The sequence below is a fragment of the Sphaerodactylus townsendi genome, linkage group LG01 (genome assembly GCF_021028975.2).
Source record: "Sphaerodactylus townsendi isolate TG3544 linkage group LG01, MPM_Stown_v2.3, whole genome shotgun sequence".
In the NCBI taxonomy this organism is placed as follows: domain Eukaryota; kingdom Metazoa; phylum Chordata; class Lepidosauria; order Squamata; family Sphaerodactylidae; genus Sphaerodactylus; species Sphaerodactylus townsendi.
Window position 1 is genome coordinate 27,566,250 of NC_059425.1, and position 22,165 is coordinate 27,588,414.

Consider the following 22,165-nt stretch of genomic DNA (forward strand, 5'->3'; position numbering starts at 1 on the left):
TGTTATGCGTCAGTTCTTTCTGGTGGTTCCAGAACTTCTACAGTTTATTTATTTATTTATTATATTTGTATACCGCCCTCCCCGAAGGCTCAGGGCGGTTTCCAACAACATAAAATTTAAAACATCATAAATATAAGTTAATTAAAATACATAAAATATTAAACTAGAGATGGCTTCAACTATTCTATTCTATTCCCCCTTTTATGAACCCACGGGAGGCCAGATGTTTACTTATTATTGCGGTTGATATCATCCCTGCTGGCCAAATGCCTGGCGGAACAGGTCCGTTTTACAGGCCCTGAGGAAACTTTGTAAATCCCGCAGGGCCCTTATCTCACCTGGAAGCCTGTTCCACCAGGTAGGGGCCAGAGCCGTAAAAGCCCTGGCCCTTGTAGAGGCCAGCCGGATCTCCTTGGGGCCTAACCCTAACCCTAACCCAATCTCAGATCAAAGAGGATCAAGATTGGTAGCCATAGATCGACTTCTCCTCCATAAATCTGTCCAAGCCCCTTTTAAAGCTATCCAGGTTAGTGGCCATCACCACCTCCTGTGGCAGCATATTCCAAACACCAATCACACGTTGCGTGAAGAAGTGTCTCCTTTTATTAGTCCTAATTCTTCCCCCCAGCATTTTCAATGAATGCCCCCTGGTTCTAGTATTGTGAGAAAGAGAGAAAAATTTCTCTGTCAACATTTTCTACCCCATGCATAATTTTATAGACTTCAGTCATATCCCCCCTTAGCCGCCTCCTCTCCAAACTAAAGAGTCCCAAAGAGTCCCAAACGCTGCAGCCTCTCCTCATAGGGAAGGTGCTCCAGTCCCTCAATCATCCTCGTTGCCCTTCTCTGCACTTTTTCTATCTCCTCAATATCCTTTTTGAGATGCGGCGACCAGAACTGGACACAGTACTCCAAGTGCGGTCGCACCACTGCTTTATATAAGGGCATGACAATCTTTGCAGTTTTATTATCAATTCCTTGCCTAATGATCCCCAGCATAGAGTTTGCCTTTTTCACAGCTGCCATGCATTGAGTTGACATTCCCATGGAACTATCAACTAAGACGCCTAAATCCCTTTCCTGGTCTGTGACTGATAGCACTGACCCCTGTAGCGTGTATGTGAAGTTTGGATTTTTTGCCCCTGTGTGCATCACTTTACATTTTGCTACATTGCTACATTGAACTGCATTTGCCATTTCTGAGCCCACTCACCTAATTTATCAAGGTCCGCTTGGAGCTCTTCGCAATCCTTTGCAGTTCTCACCACCCAACCTAATTTGGTATCATCTGCAAACTTGGCCACCACGCTACCCACCCCTACTTCCAGGTCATTTATGAATAGGTTAAAGAGCACTGGTCCCAAAACGGATCCTTGGGGGACACCACTCCCGACATCTCTCCATTGTGAGAACTTCCCATTTACACCCACTCTTTGTTTCCTGTTTCTCAACCAGTTTTTAATCCATAGGAGGACTTCCCCTCTTATTCCTTCATTGCTGAGTTTTCTCAACAGTCTCTGGTGAGGAACTTTGTCAAAAGCCTTTTGGAAATCCAAGTAGACAATGTCCACCGGTTCACCCCTGTCCACATGCCTGTTTACACCCTCAAAGAACTCTAGTAAGTTTATAAGACAGGATTTGCCTCTGCAAAAGCCATGCTGACTCTTTCTCAGCAGGTCTTGCTTTTCTACATGTTTTATAATGTTATCTTTAATGATAGATTCTACTAATTTACCAGGAACAGATGTCAAACTGACTGGCCTGTAATTTCCCGGGTCCCCCCTAGATCCTTTCTTAAAGATTGGTGTGACATTGGCCATCTTCCAGTCTTCAGGGATGGTGCCTGATTCCAGGGATAAGTTGCACATTAAAGTGAGAAGATCAGCAATTTCATGCTTGAGCTCTTTAAGAACTCTTGGGTGAATGCAATCTGGGCCAGGGGATTTGGTAACATTTAGTTTATCAATGGCTGCCAGAACTTCTTCCTTGTCTACCACTATCTTCGCTAGTTCCTCGGATTCGCCTCCTAAGAAGCTTGATTCAGGTGCAGGAATTTTCCTCACCTCCTCTTGGGTGAAGACAGATGCAAAGAATTCATTCAGCTTCTCTGCAATCTCCCTGCCATCTTTTAGCACACCCTTTGTTCCTTTGTCATCTAACGGGCCTACCGCTTCCCTTGCTGGCTTCCTGCTTTTGATGTACTTGAAGAACTGTTTGTTGCTGGTCTTGATGTTCGCAGCCATGCGTTCCTCATAATCCTTTTTTGCCTCCCTTACAGCTAACTTGCTTCTCTTTTGCCACCATATCTCCCAGGGTCGTAGATCAGTGTTTGTCAAGCCCAAACTAACTGTTGCATGTAAACCATCATCACTATAAGACACCTGTGTGTTCTTTTATTTTGTTTAAAACACTTTTTAATGCCAGCTTTCCCCCTGATTAGGGTGTCCAAGTCTGCACACATAAAAACATTCAAACATTTGAACAATGAAACATAAAAATTAATTTAAAATTATGGAAATAATTGAATAAAAACACATAAACTGTGAGACCGCAGTTGTGAAGGAGTCAGTTCTAATCAAGACCGCAGTGCTGGACTTCAACCCTTGCCCCCATTTATTTTCCCATCTTGAAAAGGCCATGCAGGTCAGGAAAAAAGTTCAGGGGAGGGGATTTGAAGCTGATCCTCCCCTTGCTAAGGTCACAATCTGGGTCGAGCCACGTATTGCTTCATAATTTAGTTTCTGCAGGGAGTTCACGGCTGCTGTATAGCTGCAGGACCCTGTGGTAATTGTGTGTTGCTCATAACATGTAGTATGGCCCTGAGTGGCCACACTGTTCCTTTTCTGTGTGGTGAAGGAGATCCTTCCCTCTCTACTAACAACTCAAGATTGTACATTTCAGCCATTCTTGCACTAGTGTGTGTGTGTATGTTTTGTCTTTTCCTTGTCCCTCTAGATTCCCAACTGGATGATGAAATGAGAGGAAAAATGAAGTGCTTTGAGTTTGGAGGCTGCGATTTTACAGTGACACGAGGCGATTATGCCCCCATTCTGGAAAAAGTTGTGGAGAACTTGCAGAAGGCCTTGGTGAGATTTGGACGACAAGGGGGAGGGGAGGGTGGCACTACCCCTGCTTGCTTGCAGCCCCCTCCTCAAGTTGAGGGACTCAATTGAAACATGGCTTTTTGTGTGTGTGTGGGATGTTGACCACCTCTGACTCCACGAATCTGACAGGATTGTAAAAATTCACCTGGTTTCCTGTTTAAAATTACTGGTACAACTGAACTTATTTTCATTACCTACTTTACATCGACCTGTTCAGCAGCACCTCTGGTTTCTGGGGGGCTAAAATATGCATTGCCTGCTATACTGGGATATCCACAAAGCAGGCCTCACAACGAATAACTTTCCCGCCAGCCCTTCACATTGCCTCTCACTGAACTTCACCCACCTATCCAAAATCTTGCTTTGTGGATCATGGTACCCTAATAAAAAAGACAGGGGCCAAAATGAGGATCTACAGTGGAAGCAAAGAATTGGCGGAAATGGCCCCTCCTGTCTTTCTGGAATCATCAGAATTGGCTACTTGATGCAAGCTGTACTGTTACATGATTGACCTCCATGTACCCCTGTTGGTTTGTTTGTTTTCTTTTTCCTGCTCCTACTGTAGTTCCTTGTTGGTCTTTTGACCATTTTATTTTTGTTTTTATAATTATTGTTTAAGAGGTGTGTTTATGGTAGGCAGAGCTGGGGAAGGGAAACAATGGGGTATAATAAATAAAGTGTCAATGTGAGCCACTGCAGGGAACTACCAGGAAATCCATTGTATGTGATTGACAATAATGTCTTGTGACAATGGATTTAGGCTTAGTGTCCCCTGGGTAGGCATTGCCCTTGGCACTCATCTTTGTAGTCATGAGGGCCTGAAACAGGGAAGTCTCAAGCCTTGGGAAGCTCTCCTTTGTTACTTGCACCCCATTCTGTGCTCCTGAAAAATCCTGATATGCATGCGTCCTTTTTGAGAGAGAGGAGGGTAGAATAATACCTCATAAGAAGTTGAGGTCAATGGGGCAAGCCTCAGTGTTGCGTGGAAGACAATTGCCAGATTAGATTCGAGTCCAATAGCGCAAGATTTTCAGCAGAGCAGAGCCTTGACTCTCAAAAGCTTATACTCGGAAAATCTTGTTGGTCTCTAAAGAGCCACCGGACTTGAATCTAGTTGTTCTACTGCCAACCAGCACGACTACCCTCTGAAATTGCCTGTCTGTGGACTATCTTGTCTTCCCAACCAGCCACACACAGCCAACCCCGTGCAGGCTGAGATGCTGACCCACTACATCAGCAGTTTCACCCAGGGCTCCATTACAGCTCACAAGGAGGGCTCCCGCTGCTGGATCCAGGACAAGGGCCCAATCGTGGAGAGGTGAGTTTCAAGCCACATTGATGTCTGCAGTACAAATGCACAGACCCATTTACTACTCCTGGGCTGCTGCTCCAGGTTAAAAATTGGTTTTGTGTGGACCACATAGTGGCTCTAGGAACCATGTGATTAAGGAAAGAAGGTTGGATTTATATCCCCCCTTTCCTGTAAGGAGACTCAAAGGGGCTGAAAATCTCCTCCCCCCACCCAAAACAAACACCCCGTAAGGAAGGTGGGGCTGAGAGAGCTCCAAAGAACTGTGACTAGCCCAAGGTCACCCAGCTGGCATGTGTTGGAGTGCACAGGCTAATCTGAATTCCCCAGATAAGCCTCCACAGCTCAAGTGGCAGAGCGGGGAATCAAACCGTAACAGGGAAATGACTGGTTTTGACAGAGAACTGGGTTTCACTTCTGAATGCCTGGAGGGAAGAGCATTGCCTGCCCCAAGTTTAGCCAAGGTAAAGTAATTTTCATTTCTGCTGTTCTTCACAGCTACATCGGTTTCATTGAAAGCTACCGAGATCCATATGGCTCAAGAGGGGAGTTTGAAGGTACCAACCAGCTTTTGCAGTGGGATATTTGAGGCTGGGTTGTCAGATCTGACAGCAACAGGACTATTGGCCTGCTTTGATGAAGAGTATGGGGGACATCTTGTGCATTCAGTACCTAGCATCCTGCTGGGATTTAATATGTCCAGAAAGGAAGAAAAACCACACACTCTGGGCCACAATTTCGTTTTTACGGGAGGACTGCTTTGAGGAATGGCTTGTGGGCCAGAGTTGTTCTCCCCAGATCCTGAAAGGGAACTGTATGGTAGTCTCACTCTTACAGCTGCATCTTTCCTCATTTGGCAAGTTGAGTGAGGCAGACAATACCATAAAAGGGAACGGATTTAAACCTAGTATGTTGAAGTTTTGAAGTTGAAGAGGGCCCGTTCTTCTGTTGTGCCTACAAAGTATCTCCAGGACATTTCTGCAGTGGATTTGAGTCAGTTTGTATGAGCATGGGCCATCTGCTTCTGTGCCTTTTACGTGCAGGGCTGTGCATAGTCCATTTATTTATTATGTGGTTTTCATACTGACCTTTACTTATCTGACTCAGGACTGTGTCTGTCAAAATCTATCCTGTGTTGTGTCATGGCTTCTGTGAACTAAGCCCATTTGCATGTATTTGCCTTTACTACAAACTGATTTTACCTTGGCTAGTCAAGGGAAAGGTGTCTTAACAAAGTGCGATGCCGCCAAGGCTGCCTTGATGGCTAGAAACTTGCTTTTAGGAACAAAAGTAAAGGGCTGAATTTCCATTAGTTGTGGAATGCTTCCCCTAGAACAGAGGTCTGCAACCTGTGGCTCTCCAGATGTTCATGGACTACAATTCCCATCAGCCCCGGCCAGCATGGCCAATTGGGAATTGTAGTCAATGAACATCTGAAGAGCCACAGGTTGCAGACCCCTGCCCTAGAACCCAATTCTATGCTCGTGTAGTGAAATCAAAGGATGTGTGCAGTCCTGCTAATGTTTTGATTCGAGTGCAATGATGAGTTTCATTGGGGGAGACCCATTTTTAAATCTGTGTAGCGAAACTTCCTGGGTAACTTGGAATGCACGCATTGTTATTCACCAAGTTCTCTGGGGATGAAATCTTCTGCATTATCACATTGGCATCAGTTCATAGAAATTGGTTAGAACTTGCTTCTAGGTAAACATCAACTGGAAGAAAAATGCAAGAAAATTAGGTGACGGAGAGGTGGCGGGATGGAGGAAATTGGACTGTGTTGCTCAGTTGTTGGCTTGTTTTCTTGTCCAAGGATTTGTGGCTGTGGTGAACAAAGCCATGAGTGCGAAATTCGCTCGGCTGGTGGCAGCTGCGGAGCGTTTGCTGGAGGAGCTGCCTTGGCCTCGTGCTTTCGAGAAAGATGCTTTCCTGAAGCCTGACTTCACTTCGCTGGATGTGTTGACCTTCGCTGGAAGCGGGATTCCTGCTGGCATTAACATCCCAAACTGTAAGGCCTGGTCTGCCAGCATATTTGCTATGGCTACTGTCCTGTCTTGTTTTCTTCTGGGCTAACAATTGTGGGTATAGAAGGCATAAAGTTGGGTCGGATGTGGCTCATGAACTAAAAGGTGCTGAGCTTTGCTGTGAAGGGGGGAGGCGAAGAGGAACCGAGGCTAAAGATGACAAATTCCTTGACATATTTTGTGCTTTCAGCCTGGTGGATTCCCTAGGCCAGTGGTGGCGAACCTATGGCACTCCAGATGTTCATGGACTACAATTCCCATCGGCCCCTGCCAACATGGCCAATTGTCCATGAACATCTAGAGTGCCATAGGTTTGCCACCATCTCCTTAGGCACACCTCCCTCTCCCCATTATTCATCACCACCGCTGTTTAATTAATTAATTTATTTTTCCATTTTTATCCCACCAATCCCCCAAAGGGCTCGAGGTGGCCTGCAAAATAATTAAAACATAATGCAATCGTTTAAAAACAATACAACAATATAGAAATATTGAAACCAGTTTAAACAAGATGGCAATTTTTTTTTCAAAAGCATGGGTGTCACACCCAGCCGGAGGCCAGAGGATGATTTTAAGAAGAGGGATGCCCGGCCAGCCCAACAGAAAAGACCCAGCAGAACATCTTGCAGGCCCTGCAGAACTGAGATAAACTCCGCAGGGGCCGGATGTCATTGGGGAATGCATTCCACCAGAGTGTTGATGGGTCTTTATGACGAGCTTGTTACCTTCTTGCATTTTTTTTCCTGAAAAAGAGAATCTGTTCCTTCCCCACCCACCCCCTGCCACACTGTCAAAAAAAACCCTCCTGTCTGTATGAACTGGGTCTTCACCTGGGGCAGGGCTGTTCCCTGGGATATGGTTTGAATGGCAGGGTTTAGGCCTTAAACATCTAAAGCAGGGGTCTGCAACCTGTGGCTCCCCGGATGTTCATGGACTACAATTCCCATAAGCCCCTGCCAGCATGGCCAATTGGTCATGCTGGCAGGGGATGATGGGAATTGTAGTCCATGAACATCTGAAGAGCCACAGGTTGCAGACCCCTGGTCTAAAGGAAGGGCTTGAGTTCAGTGGCAGTTCTTAGCATGCCGAAGGTCCCAGGTTCGATCCCCTGCATCTTCAGTTAAAGGATCAGAGAGTGGGTGATGTGAAAGACCTCTGCTTGAGACCTTGGTCAGTGCTGGCCTTGAGGACTGGTTCAGTATAAGGCAGCTTCATAAGTGCCTGTGCTGAGCGCCAGCCTTTTCCTGGCGTAGAGCAGTCCTTTTATGTCTATTTTACTGGCCACAGAGAGTGGCTTCCAGCCAACTTGGGCTTCCCATTTTCAGTTTTTGGTTTTTAATTTTCTCTGGAGAGCACCCATCCAGGATGTTCCCAGCTGAGAATTCCTTAGCTTTAAAAAGAAAGCAGCATCCTGGACTGACAAACCATTCTGTGGTTCAATATACTGTCAAAAGCTTTCACAGCCAGAAGCAACAAACTGTTGTGAGTTTTGCAGGCTGTGTGGCTGCGGCCTGGTAGGTTTTGCTCCTAACATTTCACCCCCATCTATGGGTGGCATCTTCAGAGACCCATCACGGTAAGAGTATCATGGAGAGAAACACCACTTACCATGACATGCCTCTGAAGATGCCAGCCATAGATGCAGGTGAAACATTAGGAGCAAAAACTACCAGACCACAGCGATGCAGCCCAGAAAACCCACAACAGTCCTTCTGTGGTTCTCTTTCCCCTTTTAAGGGAGCGTTGGGTGTTTTGAAAACTGCAACTGTTGCAGAATTCTGTGTTTGGGCCGGTGTGGGAGTGAGGGATTTCTGCCCCCTCCCATCCTATGGTGTCCCCGGCAACCTACTCAGCAGTTCCTGTTCACTGTTCTCAACTTTGCATTCCAGATGTCATGGGGGTGATCCCTGGCATCTCCAGTTAAAGTGTTGCAGATTGCCGGTGATGGAGGTGGGTGTCCCAGCTTGATCTGCCAGGCAATGATATCAGGTAACAGCCGGGAGCTGAGTCCAGTTGGAGAGTCAGGTTTCAGAGTCAGAAGTCCAGGTCTGAGGGTCAGAATGCACAGAATCCACAAGTCAGAGGAAGCTTTGCAGCAGTCATGTGGTTTGTTGCATCCAGGCCGGGATATTCTGTGAACCTGCTTGATATCAGCTCTTCCAGCATGTTAGGCTTCATCCTGTGAAGACTCTGCCTCCCCGTGCTGCATAAGGTGCCTTCTCTGAGCTAGCAGGCACACATGTCTTCATTGTCTCTTCCTTTGCTGACATGTGGGCTCAGGTAAGCTAGCTGCTTGAGTCTCTGCAGCTGGAGCAGGGCTGGATGCCCGGCCTGCTTCTGCAGGCACTTCTGGCTCTGAGTTTTGACCTGGCTGTTATTCACCCTGTAAAGCCTGCAGGGGCCCTGGCTGCTCCCTTGTTGGTTCCCAAACTGGTCTAGGCTTACTGGACTCTGCTCATCCCCTGAAGACTCATTGCTCTCCAGGGGATGGCCCATGACAGCGGGCCTTTCTGTGCCTGAAATCCTGGAGAGCAGCTGCCAGTCGGAGCGGGCAGTCCTAAACTAGAGATTAACCAGTGGTTTGCCTTTATGTGAGGCTGTTTGGTGCGTTTGTGTTTTTAGATGACGATATCCGCCAGACTGATGGGTTCAAGAATGTCTCGCTGGGCAATGTCCTGGCCGTGGCTTTATCTCGGGAGCGCCAGAAAGGGAAAAAGCTGGACTTTCCTGCAAGAAGGAGGGACAAAGGTAGCAGCATGTGTCTTGAGGTCTGTGGGATCCTGTGGCGGTGGGCTTGCGCAGCATCCTCTAAAACAGATAAGTTTATATAATGCAGACTTCTTTTCTGGAGGGTGATGTGCAAGAACTGGAACCCAAGAATCAGTTACAGCCCATGTGATTAAAGCAGCAGTTCCCAAAGTATGTGTCATGGTGAGGTGTGCTGCTTCGATTGGATACAGTCTCACACACCCCTAGTGCCCCTGGGGCAGTGGCGTACGTGCAGGAAATGTCTCCCCTCTCCCCGTGTGAACACTGGGCCAGGCGGGCTTCATGCTCAGGATCCAAATGCACGAATATCCTCCACACACCAGCAAGTTGCCCCCGTGGTTTCGCTCTGTCCACTCCAAATGCACAATAGCAAAGATGTCTTGAGAAGGGGAGAGGGCAAATACTCATCTGCCTCACCTTGCCTCGCCTCTTGCAGTGGGGCAATCAAAGCAACCAGTTGGCTTTATTCTACTGTGGATGAAGGAATGATGTGTATCATTAAAACACATCCTGCAAAGCAAAATTAACAGTGAAAGGCTTTTGTAAAAAAAAAAAAATTTAAGTTTGCAACTTTGCAGTGGAAGGTGTATCAAAGTTACTGAACGAGGTCTACTCTGAGAAGCAAAATCTTGGGAAAAATCTGGTAGACTGTACAGGGTCTTCCTGGTCAACCTTGGAAGGTTTGCCGGGGAGAAGGTGCATCTGCCCTCAAGTGTGATCTGTGCTGGTGTCTTTCAGGATCTCTACATCAAGTGGAAGGGACCCTCCTTCGAGGTGCAGGTTGGGCTGCACGAACTCCTCGGCCACGGCAGCGGGAAGCTTTTTGTCCAGGTGAGGATCCATGGGCTCACTTTTTGCTCAGGAGAGAGCATGGCATGGTGAGGGCCCTTGCACAAGGAGCATCAGGGAACATTTTGTTATGATGTATTAAAAAAAGAGTGAAAAGTTCACATAAAAGGGTCATTTCAAGTTAGCAGAAGGTTTGCGAACCCAGAGAATGGAAACAGTCAGTTTAGGGGCAAAAGTATCAAAGATTGACCTTTAACATGATTGGTGAATTCAACTGTAATTCTAGACCAATGAGAGGCTGAGGCCTGGGTGGGGAAAAGTATCCCTGATGTATGCTGAGTTGAGTCTGAGTTGAGTTCTCTGTGTGCTGAACTTTGTTATAGCTGAAGAGTTCTGTATAGCATTATAATCTTGTATAGATAGACTTGTGTAACCTTGCAACTGCTAAAGTTAAACCTTCCTATGGAAAGAACATCTTGCATGGAGAGTATTCTTTTCCAAGAGTGGTAGAAGGTTGCAGTGAGTGCAAGAAGACTAAAGATTCTCATCTTACAAGAGTGACTCCGCTTTAAACTCTGCTGATACATTTGGCATGAATGTGTCCCATTTTCATACCTTTGCACATCAAATCAAGTCAATCTTTATTATAGCGCAGACCAGCATAACGTAAATAAAAGATAAAACATATTAAAACCGTAGATCTGTATCTGAAAGGAAATAAAAGCAAGTGCTACAAGTAAAAGGGAGTTGGGGGCACAAAAAGGATGAGAATATAAAGGAATAAACGCATAAATACTAAAAGAGAATAGCAACTTTTAAAAACTATAAAGGGGGGGGATAGACATAGTAAACAATAGACACAATAAACAATAACATTGGTAGATTGAAGGTTATAGCTATAAAACCATTGGGCCTACTTTATTACAAGATCATCCCGTGGTGTACTTCAAGACTTGCTACATAGAACTTGTCCGGATTGTCGGTTATGTCAGGATTGGTATCTGTAAACAGCATGGAAATATAAAATTCTTCAGTATGGCGTGGGAATCTGTACAGCAAAGGTGAAATAAAACTAATACATATATTTTAATAGTACTGACAGCGGAGTAGCACATGTTTTATTTTTTCCTGTGTGCCCAGATCCACAGGAACATTTTCTCTCCCGATAAGGAATTGTCCAGTACAGCCGAAGGGAGACTCAACCTGGCACAAAATCAGAGCAGAGACTCTGTTTTTTAGGTACCTCAAGATTAGTTAGGTACACCATAGGAGAGATACAGTACTTATTATATTCACTGGCAGTAAAGGGCAGAGGCCTGGTCAGGTCCATTTGGCGCTCTATAGCCCTTTCATATAGAAAAGAAAATAGTTTACGCAAAACCTCCAATCACCATCCTCAACAAAAAAAGAGGTATAATATAGCCTGTTGGATTTCAGTCACTGAGAAACCCGTTTGAAAAATAAGAGTTTGGATTTATACCCCACCTTTCTTTCCTGTAAGGAGACTCAAGGTGGCTTACAAGCTCCTTTCCCTTCCTCTCCCCACAACAGACACCTTGTGAAGTAGGTGGGGCTGAGAGAGTTCTACGAGAACTGTGACTAGCCCAAGGTCACCTGGCAGGAATGTAGGAGTGCGGAAACACATCTGGTTCACCAGATAAGCCTCTGCCACTCAGTTGGAGGAGTGGGGAATCAAACACAGTTCTGCAAATTAAAATCCACCCGCTCTGGAATTCACGCCAGCAAATGGTTCTTTTCTTGCACTTCTAGCCACTACCCAGTACTGCCATCACATATCTAATTGCAGTGCATTCCCCGCCACGTACATTGTATTTAAGAAATGTGGGTGGGTGTGCGTGCGTGCGTGCACGTGGGGGCGGGGGGGCGCTAGGGTATGTTTTCTTGCAATTTTGGGGACCCCTCCCCATATTTGAAGAACACGAAACATTTTTAAAGAGGGGGTAAACCCTCCCCCAAAAAGTGATGGGGGAAAAATAATGCTTCGATGGAATTTTGGGTGTGATAACCCGGAATTGCTTCCCATGTTCCATGGCCCTAACCAACTGGTAAGAATAGGGTGAAGTGGGCGGCGGGGGGGGGGGGGGGGGGAGAAAAAAAGGGTGCAGGGAGTGTGAAAGAGTGGAAGCGGGTCTCGTATTTGTAATTTTTAAAGAGCAACCCCTACGGCTTGTGAGAATAATTCTGTTTAGGAAGTTCAAAGCATCCAAATTTCCATCAGCAGTCCTAAGAGCCTCCTTAAAACAGCCAGTAAAATTGCACCCCTACTGCAGAGGCAGAGATTGAGAGCAAGGGGGCTTGCATAAGGCTGCCTACGAAATGTGTGATTAAGACAAAGTCACTTTCCCCAGCTGTCACCCAAAGACCTGGACTGAAAAGTCAGACTCTGAATCTGTAGGGCAGGGCAGGGGCTGATGGGAATTGTAGTCCATGAACCTCTGGGGCACCAGAGTTGCACACCCCTGATGTAGGAGAAACCTATGATCTAACAGACAACTTTCAGCAGACAAGAGTAAAAGCATGAAGGGGACATAGCTTGACATGTGTAATCAGGGTAGTTCAGCTTTGGGAACTCCCAACAGGGCTGCCCACATTTTGTTCTCTAGAAAGACCTGGAAAACCAGTTCTAACCAGGATTGACTTTCGGAGGTTAGGAGGCCACTGGGCTGATTCTGTTTAAAACCTGCCAGTTGTCATCTCTTTAATTTTGGGAGTTGTTTGAGTACCGGATGCTTTGGACTGTGTAGCTGGGGAAAGAACCATCCCTGCCTGCTAGTCAAAGTTGCTAGGATTTTCTGAATAAGTCTCGTGTAGCTTAGCTGGTCAAAGTACATCTGGGCTGGGCTGGGCTGGACTGTAGGCAGGGGCTCACATGATTGGATGCTGCTCCATGCCAAAAAAAAATCCTGCTCAAAGAACACTAGTAGGTCAAGGGGAAGACTATACTCTAATCCTTCTCCTTAACCCTACTAGTTTTCTGTGTTCAGGGGTTCCTGTTTTGTATGGCATCAGTCAGGCAGTCTGAAGTAGAACAGCTCAGGCACTTGGATGCTGTGTCCACTGACAATGTAGCCTCTCTTGTTGCAGCAAAACCTTCTTTAAGTTTAAGCTTTTCTCTCTTCTCTGGGCAGGATGACTCAGGTGCGTTCAACTTCGACAGGAATGCAGTGATCAACCCAGAAACAGGCGAATTGGTGAGGACTGGAGGAAAGGTTGGAAGCAGGGATTACAAACCTGATAGGCTTCTGGTAGAGGGTTATGCCCGAACTTCATCCCTTCTGGCCTTCTCAAAGAGGAATTAGGCTATTATTTTCTGCTGCTGCACTTGCAAGGATGGTGGCATTTGGGATTGAACTCTGAGCTGAGCATCCCAAGCATCACAGCTGGTTTTCTTTAAGGCCCTGTGTCTGGTCCTCATGGCTGCACAGATGTATAACGAACTAGGGAAAGTCCAGTCAAAAGTAACTCATCATAGTTCTTTATTGTACTGGCGGATAGTTCAGAAAGCAAGACATGCGAGTTCTGAGGCCCAGAACTCTTGCAACAGTTTTAAAAGTATCAATTCCCTCCTTCCCGCCACTGTAAAGAAAACAAAGCAACTTTCACACAGACAACTTTCCCAAAGAGATAGCGGAATAACTCAGAACCTCCAAAGCCGATAGCTCGCCAATGGCTGTGCGGGAAACCCCAAGGACACCCCATACCTACACACACACAAAGTCCTGACAAGGTGCCTGGTTGAATTCCAAAGGCAGTGTGTGCTAAGTGCTGTCAAGTCATTTCTGACTCATGGCGACCCTATGAATCAGTATCATCCCAAATATCCTGTTGTTAACAGCCTTGCAAACCGAGGGCCGTGGGTTCCTTTATAGAGTCAAACCATCTCATGTTGAGTCTTCCTAACAAACCAATGCTGCTCTGAGATATATGTAACCACTGCCATCTGTGCATTCTTTCCTTGATCTTTACTTTATGGCTTCACACACTTTGTGGAAACTAGGCTTCCTTTGGCACCTCTGTCCCAAGAGAAAAGAATTACATCCATTATCTCATAGGGGCAGGAAGCCAGGTGGCTCTCTTGATTTCTGCTGCCGACTTTGGGGCCATCTTGGCTCCAAAGGCTGTTTCTCACGAATTCTTGGGAGATCAGGAGGGGGGCTTTCAGCAGGCGAACGCCAGCTTCGGCAGAACTGGCTTTGCCGAGCGTGGTGTTTTGATACCTCATCAATAAACGCTTCTGATTAGTACTTCAGGGTCTGTTTATTGGCTCAAGGTTCCGAGACCTAACATAGGGACAGTTCCGGCTTGGTTTGATCTAGAACCTATTGATTTGGAGGAGGAGGGGTTGGGGTGGTCAAAAAGGTAGCAGAGTTTCCCTCCCCTGCCATGTTTAGCAAAAGCAGTATAAATTATGCAGACCCTTATAAAGAACCTGTAGGTAGAAAGTACTCTCCCCTGCCCCTTGATGTTTTTTAACTTAAGTTTATCATATTTGAAATATTTAGCCTGATTATTTAAGAGTTTGGGCGCTAGCCAGAGCCACCTTACCTATCTCTGAAGCGTAAGGAGATCAAGCCCCTCAGTTTCTTCCTATTCCCACAGGTTCGGACATGGTACCGGGGTGGCGAGACTTGGGATAGCAAGTTTTCCAGCGTGGCGTCCACTTATGAAGAGTGTCGGGCCGAGTGTGTGGGGCTGTACCTCTGCCTGAATAAGGACGTGTTGCGGTGAGTGCCTGAGATGCCAGTGGCATGAAAGGAGGAGGGCTGTGTTTGGACTCAGTCAGGGAAGTGTCGTTAAAGGCGGAGCTCTGGTGGAGGTGGAGCTTCTTCATCTCCTGCCTTAATTCTTATCCACCCTGTGAAGGAGGTCAGGCTGATAGAGCAGCCCAAGGTCAGCCAAATGAGTTTTCCGCCTAAGTGGGGATTTGAACCCACGGTTCCCAAGCCCTAATCTGACATTGGAATGGCTATACCAGATTGAATATTGGAAGTAAGGTGGGGAGATGCTGAAGGGTTGACTTCTTCATGCCAAGAGGTGATCTGCCACCGAGTTTTGGCTCTTTAAAATAAGCCCTTTACAAATAGAAGAAGCAGAGTTGGTTTTTATACCTCACTTTTCTCTACCTTTAAGGAGTCTCAAAGCGGTTTACAATCGCCTTCCCCCAACAGACACTTTGTGAGGTAGGTGGGGCTGAGAGAGTTCTGAGAGAACTGTGACTAGTCAAGGTTCACCCAGCAGGCTTCTTGTGAAGGAGTGGGGAAAATAATCCCGGTTCACCAGATCAGAGTCCACTGCTCTTACCCACTGCACCATGCTGGCTGTTTCAAAAGTTAGCATTCATTAGCATCCTTAGGGGCTACTAAGCACTGGGTGACTCCTCTGGGGCATGAAGGCATCACTGGTAGAATGACTTTTTGAGCACTAGTGCATTTCTGTGGCTGGAGATCTGGGCTTACTGGTGGGAGAGCCTAGTCCTGCCTCCCAGCTAAGTCACTCCTCAGTCTTGGTCTTCCTCATTTGGAAAAGGCAAACAATATTTGCCCTGACCATTACAAGCTAGTAATGCAAGGTGGGAATGCAGGAGCACTTGGCACATGGCTGCTGTTCTTCCACCCACTCCCTTTGTTTAAACCTCTGTGTTCTTTTTCTTTCCTCCCGCTTTTCTTTTCCTCCCTTTTTCACCAGGATTTTTGACCTTGAAGGAGAAGATGCTGAGGATGTGATCTATATTAACTGGCTGAACATGGTGCGCGCCGGGCTGTTGGCACTGGAGTTTTACACGCCGGAATCTGGATCGTGGCGCCAGGTATTCTGCGGTGCTTTTGTAGCCTAGTAGAACTCGTTCCTCCCTCACCACTCTGTCTATGCAGTGGTGGCTGATGGAGTGTTTCCTGGTGCATGTGATGGAGCTGCTGTGTTTTGGCCCACAAGGGAATTTGGAGGAACCTTTTCTGCACCCCTGCCATTCAGATTGCAAAGTGGTTTGTGTGGATGTCATACTGTATCATTGTTGTTGTTATTTACGGTCTTTCAAATGTGTAAGCTGCCTTGAAGAGCCAACATGATGTAGTGGTTAAGGTATTGGGCTTGGGTTTGGGCTTGGGTCTGGAAAACCCAGTTTCAGATCCCCACTCCTGCCATGGAAGTTTGTTGAGTGACCTCAAGCCACACTCTCAGCCCTGACATTTGGATGGAACACCTAGGAATACCACAACCATAATGCGGAGGCAGGCAACAGCCGACCACCTCCCGGCGTTTTTTGGCTTGAAAACCTTACGGGGTTGCCAGATGTCAACTGTGAGTTGATGGTGAGTGGATCGCCAAAAAAAAGCTACCTCAGGTGCTTCAGTAGATGGCTGACCACTTTCAGAAGCAGTGTCCTTGGGACAGCTGGTTCTTGGTTGGATCCCACACAGCAACTTGTATATCCTTATCAGTGGGATTGAGAGACCAGACTCTTAGGTGCTCAGTTGGTAGATGATCTGCTTAGATGCAGAATGCTCCACTCCCCAGCATCTCTAGTTAAAAGGATCGAGTAGAATATGATGTGAAACTTCTCTGCCTGAGACACCCCGGAGAGCTACTGCCAGTGAGAACAGGCAATATTAACCCTGACCGGTGAACTGTCTGGTTCGATATAAGGCAGCTTCCTGTGTTCAATTTCTCCCTGTGTTCCTTGTCTCTGAGCCAGGCTCACATGCAAGCTCGCTTTGTCATCCTGAGGGTTCTCCTGGAGGCTGGTGGAGGGCTGGTGTCGCTCTGTAGCACCATAGGGGCAGACGGCAAGCCTGATGCAGTTGTCTCCCTGGATCGTAGCAAGATCACCACGGTGGGGAAACCTGCCCTTGAGAGCTTTCTCCGCAAGCTGCAGGTGAGTGGTAGCCAGGTGACAGAGGGGTTCTCCCGATGCTGTGGGGAGGAGGTCCGTGTCAGCCTGTCTTGGGCAGAGCTGTGGGTTCTGGTGCAAAGCAGGGAACTGGAAGAGAAGAGTGACTTTGAAAGTGAGGCTTCTGTAAGCCTGTGTGACAGCAGCTCCATCAGGGGAATGTAACTTGAAAGACTGTATGCAGTGTTCTCATTCCCTGACAATATTTTCCTTCAAGCACCATTGGTGAGCTCCCAAAGGCATCTGGTGGGCCACTGCGAGTAGCAGAGTGCTGGACTAGATGGACTTTGGTCTGATCCAGCAGGCTAATTCTTAGGTTCTTATGGGTTTTTTTTTCTTTTCATTAACTGAAAAGACAAGAAACATAAAGGTGGATCAGTCTCTCTCAGTTCTGTAGTCCTTAGGGGGGAAGGGACTGGTTTGGTCTCTCGTTCCTTACTTACAGTGACACGCCAGAAACAAAATAGCCCCCAAAATAAACAGATGTATACAGTCTGGATCACATCAATCAGTTTGCAAAGCTTTAGTTGTTGCAGTATTGGTCCTAAAATGAACTTGTGCAGTTGGACACAATCCAGAAGGTCAAATCAGGAAGCTGTGAGGGCAGGAGAAGGTGGGAGAAGTTGCTTGTGGGTGGGCTTCAGGAGAGGGTGCAGCAGCCCTGTTCTGCCACTGCTTGTTCGTCTTGAAGGTGCTGAAGTCCACAGCAGACGTGGCAGGAGGGCGTGCGCTCTACGAGGCATACTCTGCAGTGACGGATGAAGAGCCAGAACGCTTCCTCACCCTACGCCACACTGTGCTCCTGCGCAAAGAAGCTCGCAAGCTGTTTGTACAAGCAAACACCCGCCTGGAGGGTAAGGGCTCTGGTACTGTTGACAGGTTCCACAGTGTCTTATCTGGTTTGGAATGGGTTAATCAGCTTTGGTATCCCCACACTAGGCTGGCAACTAGCTGAGGCCATTTTCTGACCTGTGCAAGGGCAGAAGTGCCAGGTGCTTAAGGAAATGGCTGAAGCCTCCATTGACCTTCATGCTGATGAGGAAGGCCCTCCGATACCACCTCAGCTCATCAACTGAAGTACATTGAAAGGGACATCCTTGGGTTCATAGTACATTGGGCTCTAAGGGCCGTGGCCACCAAATTCTATATACTGTGAAACACTCTAGGTGCAGTGGCATATCAAGAGTCTTTAACCCAGTGGTTCTCAACCTTCCTAATTCCGTGACCCTTTAATACAGTTCCTCATGTTGTGGTGACCCCCAACCCTAACATTTATCCATTTTACAGATGGAGAACACTGATGCAGAGAGTCTTAGGTGACCCCTGTGAAAGGGTCGTTCGACCCACAGGTTGAAAACTACTACTTTAACCCATTTACTGCTGTAGTATCTTGAGACTCACTTATTAAAACTGAATTGGGACAAGTGTCTAATTGCTCCAGCTCTATTACTGGGATGAAATCCATCCTAAAATCTGCCTCGCTCATGGAGCAGCCAGGCTTTTCTGTGTTATGGCAGAGAAGAGATCTAACTGGGCTGGAACATGACCAGCTTCCAGTCTCTTAATTGCCCCATTGCCTGGGAGGGTCAGTAGACATTTCTGTAGTCACTTGGCCCAACAAATTAAGGCATTCATCTGGAATGAAATATTCTAGACCCATCTAGAATGAAATATTCTAGATTCATCTAGCAATATTCATTAATCTAGAATGAAATATTCTAGACAGAATGGGCTAGACTCCCTCCTGCCTCAAGTCAGAGCAGTTTACTTAACCCAGAAGAGGGGCATGCAAATTAGTTGCTGTGTTCTATTAAAAATCTCTCTTGCCCTTTAGTTGAAAGCAGCCTTCAGATATCTCAAAAACTATGAACGTAACCCCCACAGTTTATATTTGCTTATTTAATTTACAGTCTGACTTCCTTGCTAAGACTCTAGATGGATTACACCATTTAAAACCGTGCAATAGGAACAGTCCAACAATACAAATAATCTAATGTACTGGAGTACAGGATTAGAGATTGCACCAGAAATAGAACATCTTCAGTGAAGCAGGATTATGAAACTGAAGAATACGACAGAAACAATATGTTATCTCCCTGAAGACATGGAAAAATGCAATCAAAACAATAGCTAACAAATCCACAAACTGCTGATGAATCTACCAGTGCTAACAAATAACGAGGAACAAAAATACTGACCCCACCCTGCAATTTAAGCCCTCTACAGATGCCGCATCTGAGTGTTGAAAGTCCACGTGGGGAGGGAGAACAGGCACAAGCACAGCTGTCCACGTGGTACAAGCAGACACTTCCTTTGTGCATGTACTCCCCTCCATCAATAAGACTACTTAAGGAGCAGCAGTGGCGTAGGAGGTTAAGAGCTCGTGTATCTAATCTGGAGGAACCAGGTTTGATTCCCAGCTCTGCCGCCTGAGATGTGGAGGCTTTTCTGGGGAATTCAGATTAGCCTGTACACTCCCACACACGCCAGCTGGGTGACCTTGGGCTAGTCACAGCTTCTCAGAGCTCTCTCAGCCCCACCCACCTCACAGGGTGTTTGTTGTTAGGGGGGAAGGGCAAGGAGATTGTAAGCCCCTTTGAGTCTCCTGCAGGAGAGAAAGGGGGGATATAAATCCAAACTCTTCTTCTTCTTCTTAACAAATGTTACTGATCACAGGGAGGGAATGCACGCACATTCTTTTGTGTTTGCCCTGTGCAGATTGTGTGGTACTAACATCAGTGTCCTTGCTCCAGCTCTCCCTTCCTGTGTACTCTATCAACATTCAGACAGGTTGTCTTGTACCGGGTCACAGTTACAGTCAGATGTACCCGAGCTGCTGGAGTGGGCAAATCAGGCTACAGATGACCTTTAGCCAATGACAGTCATCTAAAGTTAGATTAGAAATGCATTCCTATCTGCTTCCTTAGTATAAGAGACAGCGTGCACTCCAAGGAGCAGAGCTTCTGCCGACTCCAAACAAAACTTCTTCCTTTCCTTACCTTTCACATTTATAGGACATTTGGCTTTGAAATTGCCACAGGGATATCATTTTTTTTAACCAAAGTCCCTGGTAGAAGATATGCAGCAGAGTGAGTCTGGATTCTTCTTCATCCAGCATAGGTGTAGTGGTTAAGAGCAGGTGGATTCTGATCTGGAGAACCAGGTTTGATTGCCTACTCCTCCACCTAAGTGGCAGAGGCTTATCTGATGAATCAGATGTGTTTCTGCACTCCTATATTCCTGCTGGGTGACCTTGGGCTAGACACGATTCTCTCAGGGCTCAATCAGCCCCACCAACCTCACAGGGTGTCTGTTAGGGGGAGAGCAAGGGAAAGAAGTTTGTAAGCCACCTTGAGTCTATTGTCGAAGGATTTCACGGCTGGAATCACTGAGGTGTTGTGTGGTTTCCAGGCTGTATGGTCATGTTCTAGTAGAATTTTCTCCTGACATTTCGCCTGCATCAGCGGCTGGCATCTTCAGAGGATCTGATGGTAGTAAAGCAAGTGGAGTATATATATCTGGAATGTCCGGGGTGGGAGAAAGAACCATTTGCCTGTTAACGTGTAAAGGATGCAAGTAGCAAGCTTGATTTGCATGGGTGGGATCCACCCATGTAGCATATGAGTAACCATGAAGATAGCATAGGCATCTGCAGAGGGCAGCATAGCAGAGGGCATCTGCATTGTAGTAGTCTGGCCTTTGATCCCTTTGTTTACTGCCTAGAGTGATGGGTGGTGTTCTGGGTGGTGTTCACTAGCCCTTTGACTGCTTACTGCCTGGAGACATCCTTTGTCTGGGTGGTGTTCATTAGTCACTGTCTTGATTCTTGTCTGTTTCAGTACTGGTAGCCAAATTTTGTTCATTTTCATGGTTTCTTCTTTTCTGTTGAAATTGTCCATGTGCTCGTGGATTTCAATGGCTTCTCTGTGTAGTCTGACACAGTGGTTGTCAGAGTGGTCCAGAATGGTTCTTTCTCCCACCCTGGACATTCCACAGGTATATATACTCCACTTGCTTTACCACCATCAGATCCAGCCACAGATGCAGGCGAAACGTCAGGAGAAAATGCGACTAGAACACAGCCATACAGCCCAGAAACCACACAACACCCCACTTTGAGTCTCCTTACAGGAGAGAAAGGTGGGATATAAATCCAAACTCTTCTTTTTCATCATCCTTTGCCCCTTAGAAAAGTGTGTACAGCCACTCAGATGCTTAAGGCTGCATTTCTACACCAGCTTGATATAGCGGTTAAGAGTCAGACTAGTATCTGGGGGACCCAAGTTCAAATGTCACCTTGTGCCACAGAAAGAAGGGTGACCTTAGGCTAGTCACACTCTTTCAGTCTAACCCAGCTCACAGGGGTTGGTCTGAGGCAGGGGTCTGCAACCTGTGGCTCTCCAGATGTTCATGGACTACAATTACCATCAGCCCCTGCCAGCATGGACTACAATTACCATCAGCCCCTGCCAGTAGTCCATGAACATCTGGAGAGCCGCAGGTTGCAGAGCCCTGGACTCTATGGATTAGAAAATGATGCAAGCCACCTTATATCTCCATTGGGGTGTAACTGGATCAAAAAATTTTAAATTCTCTAATAGCCACTTCATGATGATGGCTACTCCAGCTCCAGGGTGTCAGGGAGCTGTGCAGCCTTCCAACAATTTTCCCTCTTTTGCAGGCAAGGATGTGGTTCTGGTGCAATATGACAGCAGTGCAGAGGGATTGATCAAATCCTTCTGCGACCGCTTTCCTGAAGATGCTGAATTCCTGGAACAGCAGCTTTTGAAGCTGGCACAGGCGGATGCCCACTTCTGGGCAAGCTGAGGCCCTGAGCAGTCGAGGCCCTGGCCCTCCTACCCTCTACGGACAGCCCCTTGGCCTGCGATCCAGGCATGTCAAGAGTTCCTCTACCTTCTCCTGTGTCAAATATGCCATACAATACTAGCAAATGGCTCAGCCCTTCTCAGTAGAAGACATCTACCATCCACTTACAGGATTGTCAGGGATGCTTCTGGCTTCCTGTTGCACTCATAATTCAATAAAGCTTGCTTTTTCTAAAGTGCTCCGACTTTGTTTTTTGTCTCACTTGGGTTGGCCAGAGCAACTAACTTTAGACTTGGGGCACAGACCAGATAGTTTCTGGGCTCGTTTGCATCCTTGCACTGGACTCTGGCCCTGCAGCACTTGGTATTTCTGCACACACTGCTGGATTGGAGATACTCAACCACCATTTAAGCACCCTTAAACTAAAGCCTGGCTT

At 46.8% G+C, this 22,165-nt stretch overlaps 1 protein-coding gene across 2 annotated transcripts in view; it reads left to right on the top strand.

Annotated features, from left to right (window-relative positions):
- The window catches only part of DPP3 (dipeptidyl peptidase 3), a 35,498-nt gene extending 13,534 nt beyond the window's left edge, over window positions 1-21,964 (top strand). For both annotated transcript variants that reach the window (XM_048515488.1, XM_048515495.1), the window contains exons 8-19: window positions 2,956-3,086; window positions 4,292-4,422; window positions 4,912-4,970; window positions 6,227-6,421; window positions 9,060-9,182; window positions 9,943-10,037; window positions 13,145-13,207; window positions 14,616-14,740; window positions 15,702-15,822; window positions 16,708-16,887; window positions 17,594-17,756; window positions 21,584-21,964. In XM_048515488.1, coding sequence (XP_048371445.1) covers window positions 2,956-3,086; window positions 4,292-4,422; window positions 4,912-4,970; window positions 6,227-6,421; window positions 9,060-9,182; window positions 9,943-10,037; window positions 13,145-13,207; window positions 14,616-14,740; window positions 15,702-15,822; window positions 16,708-16,887; window positions 17,594-17,756; window positions 21,584-21,729 — 1,532 coding nt within the window. In that variant the 3' untranslated portion in view covers window positions 21,730-21,964. The remainder of the gene's footprint in view (window positions 1-2,955; window positions 3,087-4,291; window positions 4,423-4,911; window positions 4,971-6,226; window positions 6,422-9,059; window positions 9,183-9,942; window positions 10,038-13,144; window positions 13,208-14,615; window positions 14,741-15,701; window positions 15,823-16,707; window positions 16,888-17,593; window positions 17,757-21,583) is intronic.
- The last annotated feature ends 201 nt before the right edge of the window (window positions 21,965-22,165 follow it).